The sequence below is a fragment of the Lagopus leucura genome, unplaced genomic scaffold (genome assembly GCF_019238085.1).
Source record: "Lagopus leucura isolate 7727_CA_CO unplaced genomic scaffold, USGS_WTPT01 Super-Scaffold_100019, whole genome shotgun sequence".
NCBI lineage: Eukaryota > Metazoa > Chordata > Aves > Galliformes > Phasianidae > Lagopus > Lagopus leucura.
Window position 1 is genome coordinate 294553 of NW_024962273.1, and position 13606 is coordinate 308158.

At 39.9% G+C, this 13606-nt stretch overlaps 1 protein-coding gene across 6 annotated transcripts in view; it reads right to left on the minus strand.

The window, feature by feature from the left end:
• PKP4 (plakophilin 4) overlaps positions 1-13606 on the minus strand; it is a 53176-nt gene that overhangs the window by 13735 nt on the left and 25835 nt on the right. For 3 of the 6 annotated variants that reach the window (XM_042877649.1, XM_042877651.1, XM_042877652.1), the window contains 7 exons: positions 10404-10535; positions 10051-10241; positions 8740-9298; positions 6688-6879; positions 5008-5224; positions 3746-3878; positions 338-551 (listed from right to left, as the gene is read on the minus strand). In XM_042877649.1, the coding sequence (XP_042733583.1) occupies positions 338-551; positions 3746-3878; positions 5008-5224; positions 6688-6879; positions 8740-9298; positions 10051-10241; positions 10404-10535 (1638 nt within the window). The remainder of the gene's footprint in view (positions 1-337; positions 552-3745; positions 3879-5007; positions 5225-6687; positions 6880-8739; positions 9299-10050; positions 10242-10403; positions 10536-13606) is intronic. The other 3 variants (XM_042877653.1, XM_042877654.1, XM_042877650.1) reach the window with 2 other exon arrangements.

The following is a 13606-nucleotide window of genomic DNA, read 5'->3' on the forward strand; positions in this document are numbered from 1 at the left end:
GGTGCCTGTAATAAAAGTTAGGCTAGGAGCAAAAGAAATATTGACTTGAGGCCTGGCTGTAATTGTAGGAGCATCACACTGGGGCAAAATTTACTTTGCAACTTTGGGGTAGTAACCTCAGGATTCACTTCTCCCCATGAATCTGTATTTCTATGCTAACGCTTTTAACTATTAGTAATCAAAATACGTGGTTTTGTATTGACAAAATACTAACGCACAAATAAAAATCCAGCTAATATACTCAATTCCAGTCACTTATCAATTATTTCTAGGTCTCATCCACATCAGAAGCATTATCTATGCTATAGTTCTGCACTGGTCTCTATCCAAAACATACCTGTTACGAGCTCTTTTATTTCTGCATCAACAGATTTTCTTAACAATCGTAGAAGTGCAGGGATCCCACCAACGTTCTTCATTGCTATTTTGTTTTCATCTGTAGACTTTCCATACACAAGGTTTCTCAGTGCACCACATGCATTCTTCTGAACCTCGGGGACTCTGTGATCCAGGAGATCCACCAGGTGTTTGATCCCTCCCAGCCGGCACACCTGGGAAACAGGACAGGAATATCAGCGCCTGCTGCTTTCATGCATTTCACTCTATGGTTTTAAAAGGCTTTTATTTTTAAAGGCAGGATATTCTACTATTCTTCTATTTTAAGATTAACATTATTTTGAGTTAAAAATCCACATCAAAAGGCTAATTTTTTTACATGAGTTATTTGCAGTATTAGATAGGTCTGTTATAACCTGGCACTATTTTAGCATTGTACAGTAAATTTATGCCATACCATCCACAGAATATACTGAAGTTGGCATATGAAAACCCCACACCTGCAGCTGCTGAACTGCTGCTGCCCCAGAAGGAAATCCCAGGCAGAAGAAATACAATCAACTCCTTTTCTTACCCAGGAAGTGGTTCTGGGCCAAGCATTCAGCTCCAAGTGAAACTGCAGTCCTGGGGGTTCTCTACTTCAGCACAGGACCGCATTTAAAGAGGCCCTTTTTCTATTCTAAGTGACACATCCATTAGCTTGGCAAGACACAAGGCCATTTGAAATACACTGATATGTACCAGCTTCCATGAATTTTTGACTCTAAAGTTCACTTCAATTGGCCACAGCACAAGGTGAATAAAACAACACTTAATGGAAACAGAACTGAGGTTTAGCCAAATCCGTTAAAACCAATGCTCTGAAAACCAGCCCCCTCTCTATTACATTCTTGGAAATTGGCACTGGGTATCGTAATGATGAATAGCTTCATCTGTCCCTAGCAGCAGACAGATTGAAGAGGCTTCGAAAACAAACCCAACACCCAACCTGAAGGTCCCACAGACTGTTTTTGCCTGTCGAATCACAGCCAAAGAAGATTAAAAGAAAAGACTGATGACGTGTACATTTTTCTAGACCTCTGTTCAAAAAGTTTATTCTTCAAAATGAAAGTGTATTGTTTCAAAAGGAAACAGTTCCACACCTAGTATCTACCACGTATGTTATAAAACCCAGACATACAAAGCTTGGCATTGATCAGCCACGTGAAGCTGCTGCTGCTCCAAAAGGAGCCCTTAGCTGAGGGCACCAGTGGCCTTCAAGTCCCAGGTGATTCCTCTGGCCACATCTGCCATGAGTCTGAAGCCCCATGAGCCCCATTTTTAAGGTGCTATTTCCTTTTAATGCTAATCATTTTTATGCTGCTGAAGAACAGAATCAAGAAATAACTGTCATTTCCACTTAGAATCACAGAGCAGTTTGGGTTGGAAGGACCTGTAAGATCATCTCGTTCCAACCTCCTGCTACAGGCAGGAACACCTCCCTCCAGCCCAGGCTGCTCACAGCCCCGTGCAGCCTGGACTTGAGTGCTTCCAGGGAGGGAACATCCACAGCCTCACTGGGCAGCCTGTTCTGTGTCTCACCATTCTCACAGTGAAGAATTTCTTCCTAATATCTAGAATAAATCTACTCTCTTCCAGTTTAAAACCATTTCCCCTTGTCCTGTCAACTACCCACCCTGTATAAAGGTGCCCCTTTTATAGAAGTCCCTCCTCAGCTTCCCTGCAGGCCCTTCAGGTACTGGAAGGCTGCTATGAAGTCCCCCCAGGAGCCTTCTCCCCTCCCAGCTTACAGGAGAGGTGCCCCAGCCCTCTGATCAGCTTTGTGGCCCTCCTCTGGGCCTGCTTAATCTCTCTTAGTACGTTTGAGTCGCTGTTGTGCTGACACACCGTTACACACACATCCACAACTCCCATGCGAGTTCCAAGTGACACAACAGATGCACCATTTTTCCAGGATGAGATGCAGTTTTTGTGCATATAATTCAAGATGAAACTGGAGTTAAAAAACCATTCCTGAGAATTTTGTTTTACTGAGTCATTAAATATATTTAAACGTAGCAGCTGTTGCTTCTCCGAACAGCAACTCCATTCATAAATTAAACCCCAAACAAACAAAACCAAAACAAACCAACTGAAAGCCACTCACAAAATGGTACATTATTGAACCAACAGAGTACCATGGAATACATTTATAAAAAGACTAATTCAGGCAGATATTCATTAGATCAGAGTATAATTTATTAATTCTGAGCATTTTCATAGTTAATTTAAATTATTTTTTTTTCCTCTTATGCTTACCTTCACGTTTCAGCATGAAACATGTGCAGGCATTTAGTTTGTTTTGCAAATGCTTTTAATATTTGTCTAGTCTGGAAAACTTATCTGGTCTTCATCACAACAATAAAATAATAAATCTAAATAATTAACAAAAATACGAAGTTGATGCAATCTTCAAAGAAAGCTTTAAGACCTTGGCAATAAATTAATCATGATTCTTTCCTATCATAAATAATACTGGCTGCTGGCCTCTGCTTTGAGGGGAACGTTCTCTGAATGGTACCATACAGCTACAGTACTTGGTACTCAACCTGCTAGTAAAGCATGCCAGATACCAAATAGCTGCAGTGCTAAGTAGGGTAAACAACTGAGATGCTACTTCAGATACAATGGGGAAGTTAATATCACGCTCACATAGTGCTTAAATGTGTCATGTTGCTGTTCTGTTTGTGCTTTTTTGAGAAAAAATAAAGCAGACATTTTATAATTTCCCAAACGAGTCCTACAACAATGAAAATAAAAAGGGAACAAACAAGATCTTACAGAATAACATACACAGATAAATAACATCCCAAGAACTCCTACGTAAGCAGTCCCACCTCTTAAAAAATGGCAAGACTGCCTATGAGCCTGCCTACATCTTCTGATCACTGCCATCTTTAGCAGATCGAAACTATCACCACTGAGCCACAGCGAGTTGTGCTAGGTTAGCTTCTTGCAGAACTTACATCAACACTTTATTTACATGATATTTATTATGAAAATAACAAATAAAACCCACATATGAATGAAAAAGCAAATTCCTTTAGAATTTGTCTACAGACATCAACGGGTTCCATGAACACCGGTGTCAAGAAATGTACTCCATGTTTCTGCTAGATGACACTACCCAACATTAGATTTATCCACATCACTTCCAGCTGCTATGCAGGAAAGATGTGCGTGTATTTGTCTGCAATTCCACGCATCTGAACACAAGTGTACTTCAATACGAACGTACACTTAGCGCAAACAGAAACACACAAGCTCCAGAATATGGTGTTGCAACAAGAAAGGAAAACAAAGACCAGAGCTCCAGTTGCTCTTTTAGTTTATAGCTTCCCCCGGATCAGAAATACTCTCACTACAGTACCTCTGTTTTCACTTTGTTGTCTCCGAAGCACAAATGCTGAAGGTAGGCGGCTGCATTCGCCTGGACCGATGGGAACTGGTGTTGGAGCATGTGAATGACTTCAGGCAGTTCTGGATCTCTCCAAGCAAACTCCCTTCATTGGACGAACACATTGAAGGAAAGGCATTAGTGACAAATGTACATTTATTTACTAAGTAAAACTAGTAGAGTATCTTAAGTATTGTAAATAACTTGTTTTTGTTTTGGAGTATTGAGAGTAGGAGGAAAACCAACTACATTAGAATAACTATGCCACACCAGCTTCTAGTCTTCTTCGTGGAAAAGGACCCTTCGTCTTCTGTAGTCTTGAGTTAGTTTGGTTGTTGACAACACAGATATACATATTAAAACTATACCAACTAAAACACTGCAACTTATATAAATGTCTGTCAGCTGAAATATATAGTGCAAGATGCACTGAACGTTGCCACTTAAGTGCGTATCCTTACGCAATATCTTTTCCTCAGCGTTCAATGTTCTTATTTGAAGGCAACTGTACTTGAACAAAAGCTGTGCAGTCTCAAGATTTCATCATCAGATGCAGTAAATTTGAAAGACTTGAGTTAATCAGGGATACTAAACTTGAAATAACTTTAATCAAACTTTATCAAACGCAGCAGTTTTGTGTAGTCAAATCCTGGAGAAGTCATTAAGCATACTTGAGCCCAATTCCCAGATGAAAAATTACCATTACCATTTGTTGTTGGGTCATTTTCTTCTTTTTGTAAAGGAATGGTTAAGGAAAAAAAGTAGCAGCATTTAAGTTTTTCTATTCTCAAAACCCCAAGGAAGTGATGTGCTAAGAAGAGTACTGAATAGCTATTCAAAGGCTAACGCAGCCTGTCCTGTCAGATCACCCCAGAATCCACTCATCAGAAAAGGTAAGTTTGGTTACTCATCTGGTTTGAGTCACTCAACAACTACTTTGAGATTTATTCCTCCCTAACAACAGTAGAAAAGAATAATTCAGCTGAAGGGGACCTTCAGAGGTCATCTGGCCCAACTGCCCGATCGCTTTTGGCTAACCAAACATTAGCAGCGCATTGCCCAGGGCGTTACCTAAATGCATCTTCAATACTGACAAGCACAGAGCATGGGCCACCTCGATCTGCTCCAGAGAGTGACCATCCCTATGGCAACGATACGAAGACTTCTCTCACAAATACAGTAAATATCATCTTATGATAAAGAACGTTCGGTTCTCGAAACACAAGTGGACTTGCCTGGGGTCTTTTTGAATGCTATCTATGGATGGAGATCGTGTGGTCCCATCGTCGGCGGGCGCTGCGTGCTGCAGCCTGTTATAGCCAGACTCTGACAGTCGGTACTGCATTGACCTGTAGGGTTCCGCATAGGTAGCAGTTGTGTTCAGAGCATAATTATTTCTTTGGTATGTGAGTGTGCTACGCTGACTGGATGATCTTTGCAGATTTCCAACTCCTAGTATAAAATTAGTATTAAAACAAACCAGGTAACAAATGTCTATTGAAGAGAAGAGACAATACAAAGTTAAAAGTGTAAGCAAAAAAATCAGTCTAAAAAAGGTGCATAGTGCTCAACGTTGAAAGCTGCCGCCAGTTATAAGGGAACAGTTACTCAACATCCCAGAGAAGGCAGAGAGGCTGGCTGCAGAAATATAGCTTTGGTGGAATCAGGCTTATGCCCCAGCTTGCCTGAGCATTTAAAGAAAGATATGCATCTTGTGCCATTAAGGAGAAATTAGGATGCAAAATGTTTTAAGGTGTGTAATAAAATTCAATTACCAACAGTAACTTCAATTTGCCAACAGTACTAAAAAGAAAAAGGAAAAAGAATTAAACAAAAGTTTACGTAGTTCACATTCTGTTTTACTTTTCACAATTACTTGTACATTTTCCCTGAATAAAAGCTAGTGAGGGCATGATTTCAAAGTATTAAGCTAATGGTTTCAAAGCCAGGAACATGTGTGTAGCTTCCTGACTTAGCAGAACTGTTGTGATAGCTTCTGTTCTTCCAAAGTAACTAATCTCAGGTGGACAAGTAAACAGAGCATTCAAATTGCTAGTTATATCTAGTGGAAATACTGGCGTATCTACCGTATGCTGTGGAAGAGAGGATAACTGCAAAAGCCATTGCCTCCTTGAGTATCCAGTGCTCTCTGTATTTTGTATATATGAAATGCTCTAAGAAGCAGTTTTCAGATATAGAGATGTAAGACATATGAATTGGACACTTCTCTGTAAATATTTCTGGAGAGTTCAGTTAGATAACTCTATTGTTTCCAGAGTCTTTAGAAATTACTCCACTACATAAATTAGTCAACCATTCTCTTTACAGAGAATCAGTTCTGATACTACTAATAATGCCTATTCGTCTCATAATCTGCCAGTAGCAATTCTACCAATTACTATAGAAATATTTCATTCTCACTATGCTATCTTCAGATGTAGCATTTTGACATTATCCTCAGCTAGGATGTTAGGGAAAAACTGTATTTTTACTGTGAAAGACATGGTAGATAATTTAGTTGTGCAAGTTATTTTACTGCCCTGGTGAATTTAAAAAGGAAAAACGAACATGCTCAGCTGGTATGTGAATGATGCACAGAGAATGAAAGAGCAAGCAATAAAATGTTTACATCATGAAATACTCTGCTTGAATGTACCTGAGTGCACGTCATCGAAGAACATATTCTGATCCTAACCTGACACTGACATACAGCCCAAAGTATTTCCTGCAAACATCATAAAAACTTTAAATTCCTGCTGGTCATTTAAGTACCTCCAACCTATTTTCTACCCACTCTGGTTTATGCCATATAGTTTCTCCTTTGAAATCAAAGCTACCTATCTCCCATATGCCACAGGCCCCAGAAAAGCTCCACTGTGTAAATCAAGCACAGCTCCGGTAAGCCCTTTACCTACCTGACCCTGTTCGATACAGTGCTGACTGGGATCCTTGGTGGAGCTCAATTGTTCCATGATTTGGACTGCGGTACACGGGACTGTAGTAAGTTCTGCCTTCATAGATAGGGGTGATGTGCAAGTCAGGAGATACAGCTGATCGTAATTCCTGTCCTAGTTGACTGTGTTGACTAGCATACGAACTCCTCAGGCCTGAAACCAAGAAGAGGTAAATGTGTGCACAGCCCACACTGATTAAAAATAAAGATGATTGTATCTTTCTTACTTTAGCCAAGAAAAAATTGCATTATAGCTACACAAGTTAGATAACTCTAACACAACATTTCCGCCTTAAACTTCTTTCCACTGTTAAATGATGCATATCAAAACATTCATTGACAAGTCAGCATTCCCTCAATAAAATACTGACAACTTTAAGTTTTCCAACTCAACTTTTTACTGTAGCATTTACAGCTAAAGTCTGAGTGAAAGCCAAGTCAGCACACACAGTTCACAAACTGAGCACGGTGAATCTGTCCAGGCACAACGGGTCAAGCTGATGGTTAAACTTGGTGATCTTGAAGGTCTTTCTCAACCTAGATGATTTTGTGTTTCTATATCCTGTGCTTTGGAACTGTAGGAGTTGCTCGTTTTTCACCTTCCTTTTAGCTGGCTACCTTGAGTTCTGTTTATTTTACCTCTGCTGTGTTTAAAGTAATTTCCTCAGCAGTGGGCTTATTACTGCTATCGCTGCACCACTGCCAGAGTCAACCTCTCATCCAGCTTATGTAGCAGGGAAGAGCTCTGGACAGTACTAAAAGCACAGCTGCATCAGTACCAACCTTTCCCCTGGGCCCAATAAAGATTTCAGTATTAAATTGCTCCCCTAAAGAAACATGAGAACTACTTTATAGGAGGAAAGGTAAGGTTTTTCTCACTTTTGGATTAAGCACAGGTTAGTAATAATTCTGCAAGTTTCCTAGAAAGTTTATAGTAAAAATGGCTACAAAATGAATTGCTAAGCATGACTACAGCAGTTGCTAATTATTTCCCTAATACTGCAAATGCTCTGAATTCAAAACCTGTTTCTGAATCAGATTTAACCCAGTAAGTCTTTTCATCTCTTTTAAGAGGATATATTAATTCACCTGTTTAGAGAAGAGAATCTGAAGCACTGATATTTGCAAAGTACCTTAACAGTACTTTAAGAGTACAGATTTACTGTTCTGTCAAACTATGTGGTCCACTGGACTGTGTCCCCTTTAACTACTGAATTGCCTTCGTGTCCATTTCAGTTTTTGTCCATAGCAAATTGGTAGATCATTAAGCCTTGCAAATGGAGGTCAGAGACAAGACACCTTATTCTATTTGCTGGGAAATATTTTGGGATTGCCTGAAATACAATAGTTTAAAAGAAAACAGATGTTACAGTCATTGCTCCGAAAAGCATACAGTCCTAACTGCAAGATCACACCTGTTTGTGCTCCTTTGGATGAAGGTCAGACAAAAACAGCAAACAGAAAGAACTTAAAGCACACAGTAACTGCATCTCAACAGGACCTGCCTCTCTGATTAATAGAGTCTGTGTTTAAGGCTTTGTTTTAAGACCATATTACCCTATATTTAAGTTGAATACTTTGAGAGAACAGAATTACTAGGAAAAAAAAGAGAGACTAAAACTCAATGGCACTGTTACCTATTTTAAGAAAGACCTATACATGAAACTAGTCCCAGCATAACATCTTCTATTGTGTGCAGACCTTGCACATACACATAAATGTACTTCATCTTCAAAAATACTACAATGCTTCTGTTTGGAAGACTTAGACTTTCACTTAGCCACATACATCTTAGAGCATGCGACTTAATGCAGCGCACTGCTAGCTTGATCGCTAAACCAGAGAGAAAGATGGTATTTGCTTTGAGCTTCTTGTACTGATACACAGTGTTTGACATCAGCATTTACAAAATGCACCACAGTCGTGTCCTACTGCTACAACATTTGTCTGTTTAATTTTGTTTTAGGCTTGCAACAAGACTTAATCTGTGTCTTTACCTTTTTTTTTTACTAACCTGTAAGGCTATCTGGACGTGGAGGAACCATTCTCTCATATATATCGTACTGCTGTCCGTACTGTTCAATATCATGGACTGCTCTCTGCAGTGTTGTTCCCAAATGCTGCGGAACTGCAGTCATACCAGAACGCTTTGGGGAAGATGATCCCAGCTGCGTTTGGGGTGGAGAAGCAACTCTGGTTTGTACATCAGCGAGGGCAAGTGGAGAGCCAACTCTAGCTGATGCTTGGTACTGGGAAGTCCCACCGTTGGGATTTGCTGTCTGTCTGGATGTGATCGAGCCAATCCGCCGCACAGTCACTGGGGAAGCAGGTCTCTGTGCAGCATACGGGGATGCCGCCCGCTGTACTGGCAGAGTAGTGGATGAATATGCATGAGAAGCAAGGGATCTTTGCTCAGCAACTGATGGAGAGCCATACCCACTACCCAGAGATGTTCGCAGAGACCCCCTGGAAGGGGAGACACCTGTGCTGACCACGTAAGAGGGAGACTGTGCTCTGGACGGGACTGAACTGACGCGTCTCATGGCTCGGTTGGTAGTGACGTTTGCTGAAGGCTGTTCAAAAACAAAATCAAAACATTTATCAGTATTACCATGTAGGCCATGCAGTAGATAATTTTCTCCCATAAGGCAGAAACCAACATGAAATATAAGCAATTTATCAATACATTTTGCTGCTGAAGAATAACTGCTACTCTAAACATCATCCCTTCAAGATTCCCTACAAAACAGTCTTTTATAGCCAGAATTTCATATCTGAAATGGCCATTTCAGAAGTGCTCCATTCCTCGTTCTTACTTGGCTTTCTATGTTAACACGCTTTCTTACTACTTCAATAATTAACTCTGGAAATTGAGGAACAGCATTGCAAAGAATTCTAGAATAAGGTAATAAAGCTTTTCCAACTAAAAACATTCTGACTAATGAAAAAGAAAGCGGAGAAGGCTAGAAAAGGAAGGAGGCACAGGAACACCAACACCATCTTTCTTTAAGCACCGTGTTCACATGTGGGCAAAATCTTGAGGTTTTCCCAAACGTCACAACTGAAAGAATTTTGAGAGATGCTTTCCTGGAATTTATGTATTAGCAGCATGCTCTGCACTCAGGAGACCTCAAGATTTATTCAACTTCAGCTGTAAGTCATTTCCACTTTCTAACCAGTGCAGGTGTTAGTTAAAATAACAGAATTTAACATAATGTTAATTACATCCCACAGAAAGCATAAGTCCAGCTATACATTGAGTGTCTTTAGAAGTGTGCTAAAGGCAGCATACAGATAGATAGAAAGTGGACTGTTTTGAGCATACCTGGACTAGAGTCTGCCCTTCAGCTCGTGAGCTTCTCACCAAGTGGTTAGTAGCAGTTCCAATAAGGGAATGCTGCTGTCTGTTTTCTGGTTTGTTCAAGTTTTGGCTGTTATGAAAGCTGCTTACTTCTTGGTAACCACTATCAGAATAAGAATTCATTTGTGTTGAACTTCTTGAGTTACCTACAGATCCTGGAGATATGAAGCCAGCATAAGAATACAAGAACTGCATAACAGTAGGAAAACAAAGTATTTCAGAACTTTGCTCTTTGCTACATTCATAACTGTATTGTATTTTAACGCAGTCAATACAGAAATAAATGTACTGTAATACTGAAAATGCAAACAACAGACCCTCACTTTCATGGAGAGATGTCTGTTCCGGTGAGTAGAGGTTCCCTTGTATTGGCTCTGTCCTAATGTGATAGGCATTGGTATGAACTCCCTCTGATACGAGGGGTTTGTTTGCACTGGTGGCTGCTGGATCTGAAAGAATAAATTAAGAAGAGGAATGTAGTACTTCACATGCAGAACTCCTGCAAACTCAATAATAATTCTCAAACACTACTGATGAACTTCCAACATAAAGGCAGCCTACTAGTAGGCAGCAGTTACTGTCTACCAAACTAAAGGAAAGAAGTTACCATACTCAGGTCTGGGAATCTTATTTCCTGTAGTTCTGAGGTAGTTCTACAGTTCCCAATTTTTAAAAACACTTTGCAACATACATTAATAAAAAAGTGTGATTGGTTACCTAGTAAATGTACTTTGCAGAGTAGAAACTTTATGGAACTGTACTGCAGAGCACAGAATAGTAGTTACTGGTCTACACCTACTGTCTCAAGATCTGAATAAATAAAAGGTTGAGTTGAACTCCATCCCTACTTGTGTATCATCAACAAGCTGTTGCAAATTTTATGAATGCTTTATTTAATATATTGCTATCCAAGTGCTTATTTTTAATGACTCTTAAGGTAACATCAGTTCTTAGAATATTAGCAGAACTTTGTAGCAAAGGGAAGGCTCATCATATGTAAGAGAAAGCAAAGAAAACATCACAGCAGTGTTATGAAGAAAGGAGAAATCTGAACAGTCAGAAATCAAGGACAAAGATGAGGGCACCAAACAGAAAACTGAATCAAAATTATTTTGACAAAAATACTCAGCTGTCGTTCAACTGCCATGTCACACTTATACTGATAAGAACAGGTGTCAGAGATGCAGTAGGGAATGTGGATTGCATTTAAAGTTATCACCAGAGATGTACATTTGTGCTGCAGGAATTTGTGAATGCACCTGGATGGGAAACCCAAAAATCACATGCTGGGAAGCAATGGTTTAACAACTGCTGTGAATGCTTCACGTTAAAGCTGTGAGTCGTTTGCGACGCCTGCGGAGCACTCCTGGAAACCAGACCTCCCAGCAGGGTAAAAACCAGCACAGACTGACAGCAGACCTGTGCTGAGAATGGCTGAGGAAGAAAACATGAAAGAGGGCTGAAAAACTCCATGCAGGGGCTAAAGAAAGGTCTAACATTGACAAATAATGGCTCTGATATAAAATTTGTCAGTAGTCACAGGAAAAAAAAAAAAAAATCACAAAAAACAACAGATGGGCTATTAAAAACTCTTTATTCCAGCTGTTATTGCAGTACACCGTGAAAGGGAATTCCAAGAGGAAGGGACGCTCCTGGCTCTGACAAGCCAAAGCAGAAATACACTTACCTGATTTTTACCAATAGCTGCACACCACGTGCTGTTTGTGCAGTAAAGAGATTTCCATACTAAAAATGTTACTAATTATTATTATGAGGAATGCTTGAACACTGTTCAAACACCAGATTTAAGACATAAAGACAACACACCTTACAGATGACATGCAGCCAGCACAGTTACCGGGGAGCAGAACGTTCTTAGGCCAAGCCCTCTACTGTACTTGATGCTAAATCAATTCACTGTAATGGGAGTATAATAGACCAAATCTAATTAAGATTTAAGAAGTGTTACTACACTTGCATTAATTTCATCACAAGTATCTCTGGATATGATACAGAAAACCAATGCTGAAGTAACTCAGTGCTGACAGACAGAAGTGGGTATTACACGTGCTCTTTAAACTAAAAGGCTGCAGGGACAGGGGCAGTTAAATTACAATTTACAATTATTTTTAACTTGAACATTTTAACTTTTGACCTTTTTTATTTAAGTAATGCAAGGCCCTGTTGTGCTGCCTCCTGCCTGTCACATCATTATGAAATCTATTCCAAGCTGACAAATAACTGATCTGGGGAGAAACACATCCGAAGAATAACGTTCAATTGTGCAGCGCTGCACAGCTGTTCCTAAAACAGAGATCCAAACCAAAACCTCACTTCTATCACACATTTGCCACCAAGCAAATGCTTTCACAAGGCTAAATAATGAAGATTGTTTAAGCTCCCTAACAAATGCAAGAAAGCACAATAAAAGGGCTTGTCTTTCTCTCTCTCTCGCTGCTACTATCAATCATGAGGAGAATGCCCTGAATAAAATAATAGCCTTTTTATAAATGGCTGCTGATCTAATATTCTTTTTATAAGCATCTGCAAAACAATGTCATGCTACATTTCTGTTAAAATTTCTGTACATTTCTACTGATGCATTCAGGTAAGGTTGCACCACACGCTGCTGATGTCTTTTGACTTAAACTGCCGTCTGCAAGTCAGATAAGCTGACTGCAGGCAGCCCCGTCCTTCACCTCTGATGCCAGTATTTTTCAGATCACAGTCAGTAAGACATCGCTGAGTGATATTTCTTTAAGGTAAAGCTCCAAAGTGAACTCGTAAGTAAGTAAAACTAACCATCATGCTACACTCACCACGTATACACGAACAGTAAATAAAATTCCCATTGTCAGTTAAAGTTCCAAGCAAAAAATGCCTTTTTTTCAAACATGCCCACTTCTGGGCCATTACTGCAGAACAGCCTTAGATTCACCCAGATATACACAACATACATCTCGCTGGGCAATACACGTGCACTATTCAAGCAGAAGCACAAGCTCTTAAGTTAAAGCTTGTGTATTTGTTAACTGTTACAGCTTGAACACAAACCCTGTTCTAAAACAAGAAGACATTCCAAGGCATTCCTTGACTTCTCGGACTTCCCCTCTCTTAAGTTCTGCCATTTTGCCAAATGCAAAGTGACCTCAGAGCAGGGGATTTCTAAGGAAAAGAAACAGCAATCGGGAGGAGAGAGTGACAGGATAAGATAAAAATAGGGGCGGAGAGATGAAGGAAACAAACTAATGGAAAGACGAGGAGAAAAAGCAACAGCCAAGTAAGTCGTAGGGACAACTGAGGAGGAAATGAGGAATGGAATGTGAATGGATAAGTCTGTAAAACAGAGGCTGAGGCGTGTCAGAATATACCTTTACCAGTGGTGAACTGCCACTGGAACATTAGAGAGCCAAGGGAAATAACAGAACATAAAGCCATGCAAATAATGTTCAGAATTTAAGTTAGAAAACAAACAACACACCAAAGTAACTCAATTACTTGGAAAAAAAAATCAAACAAA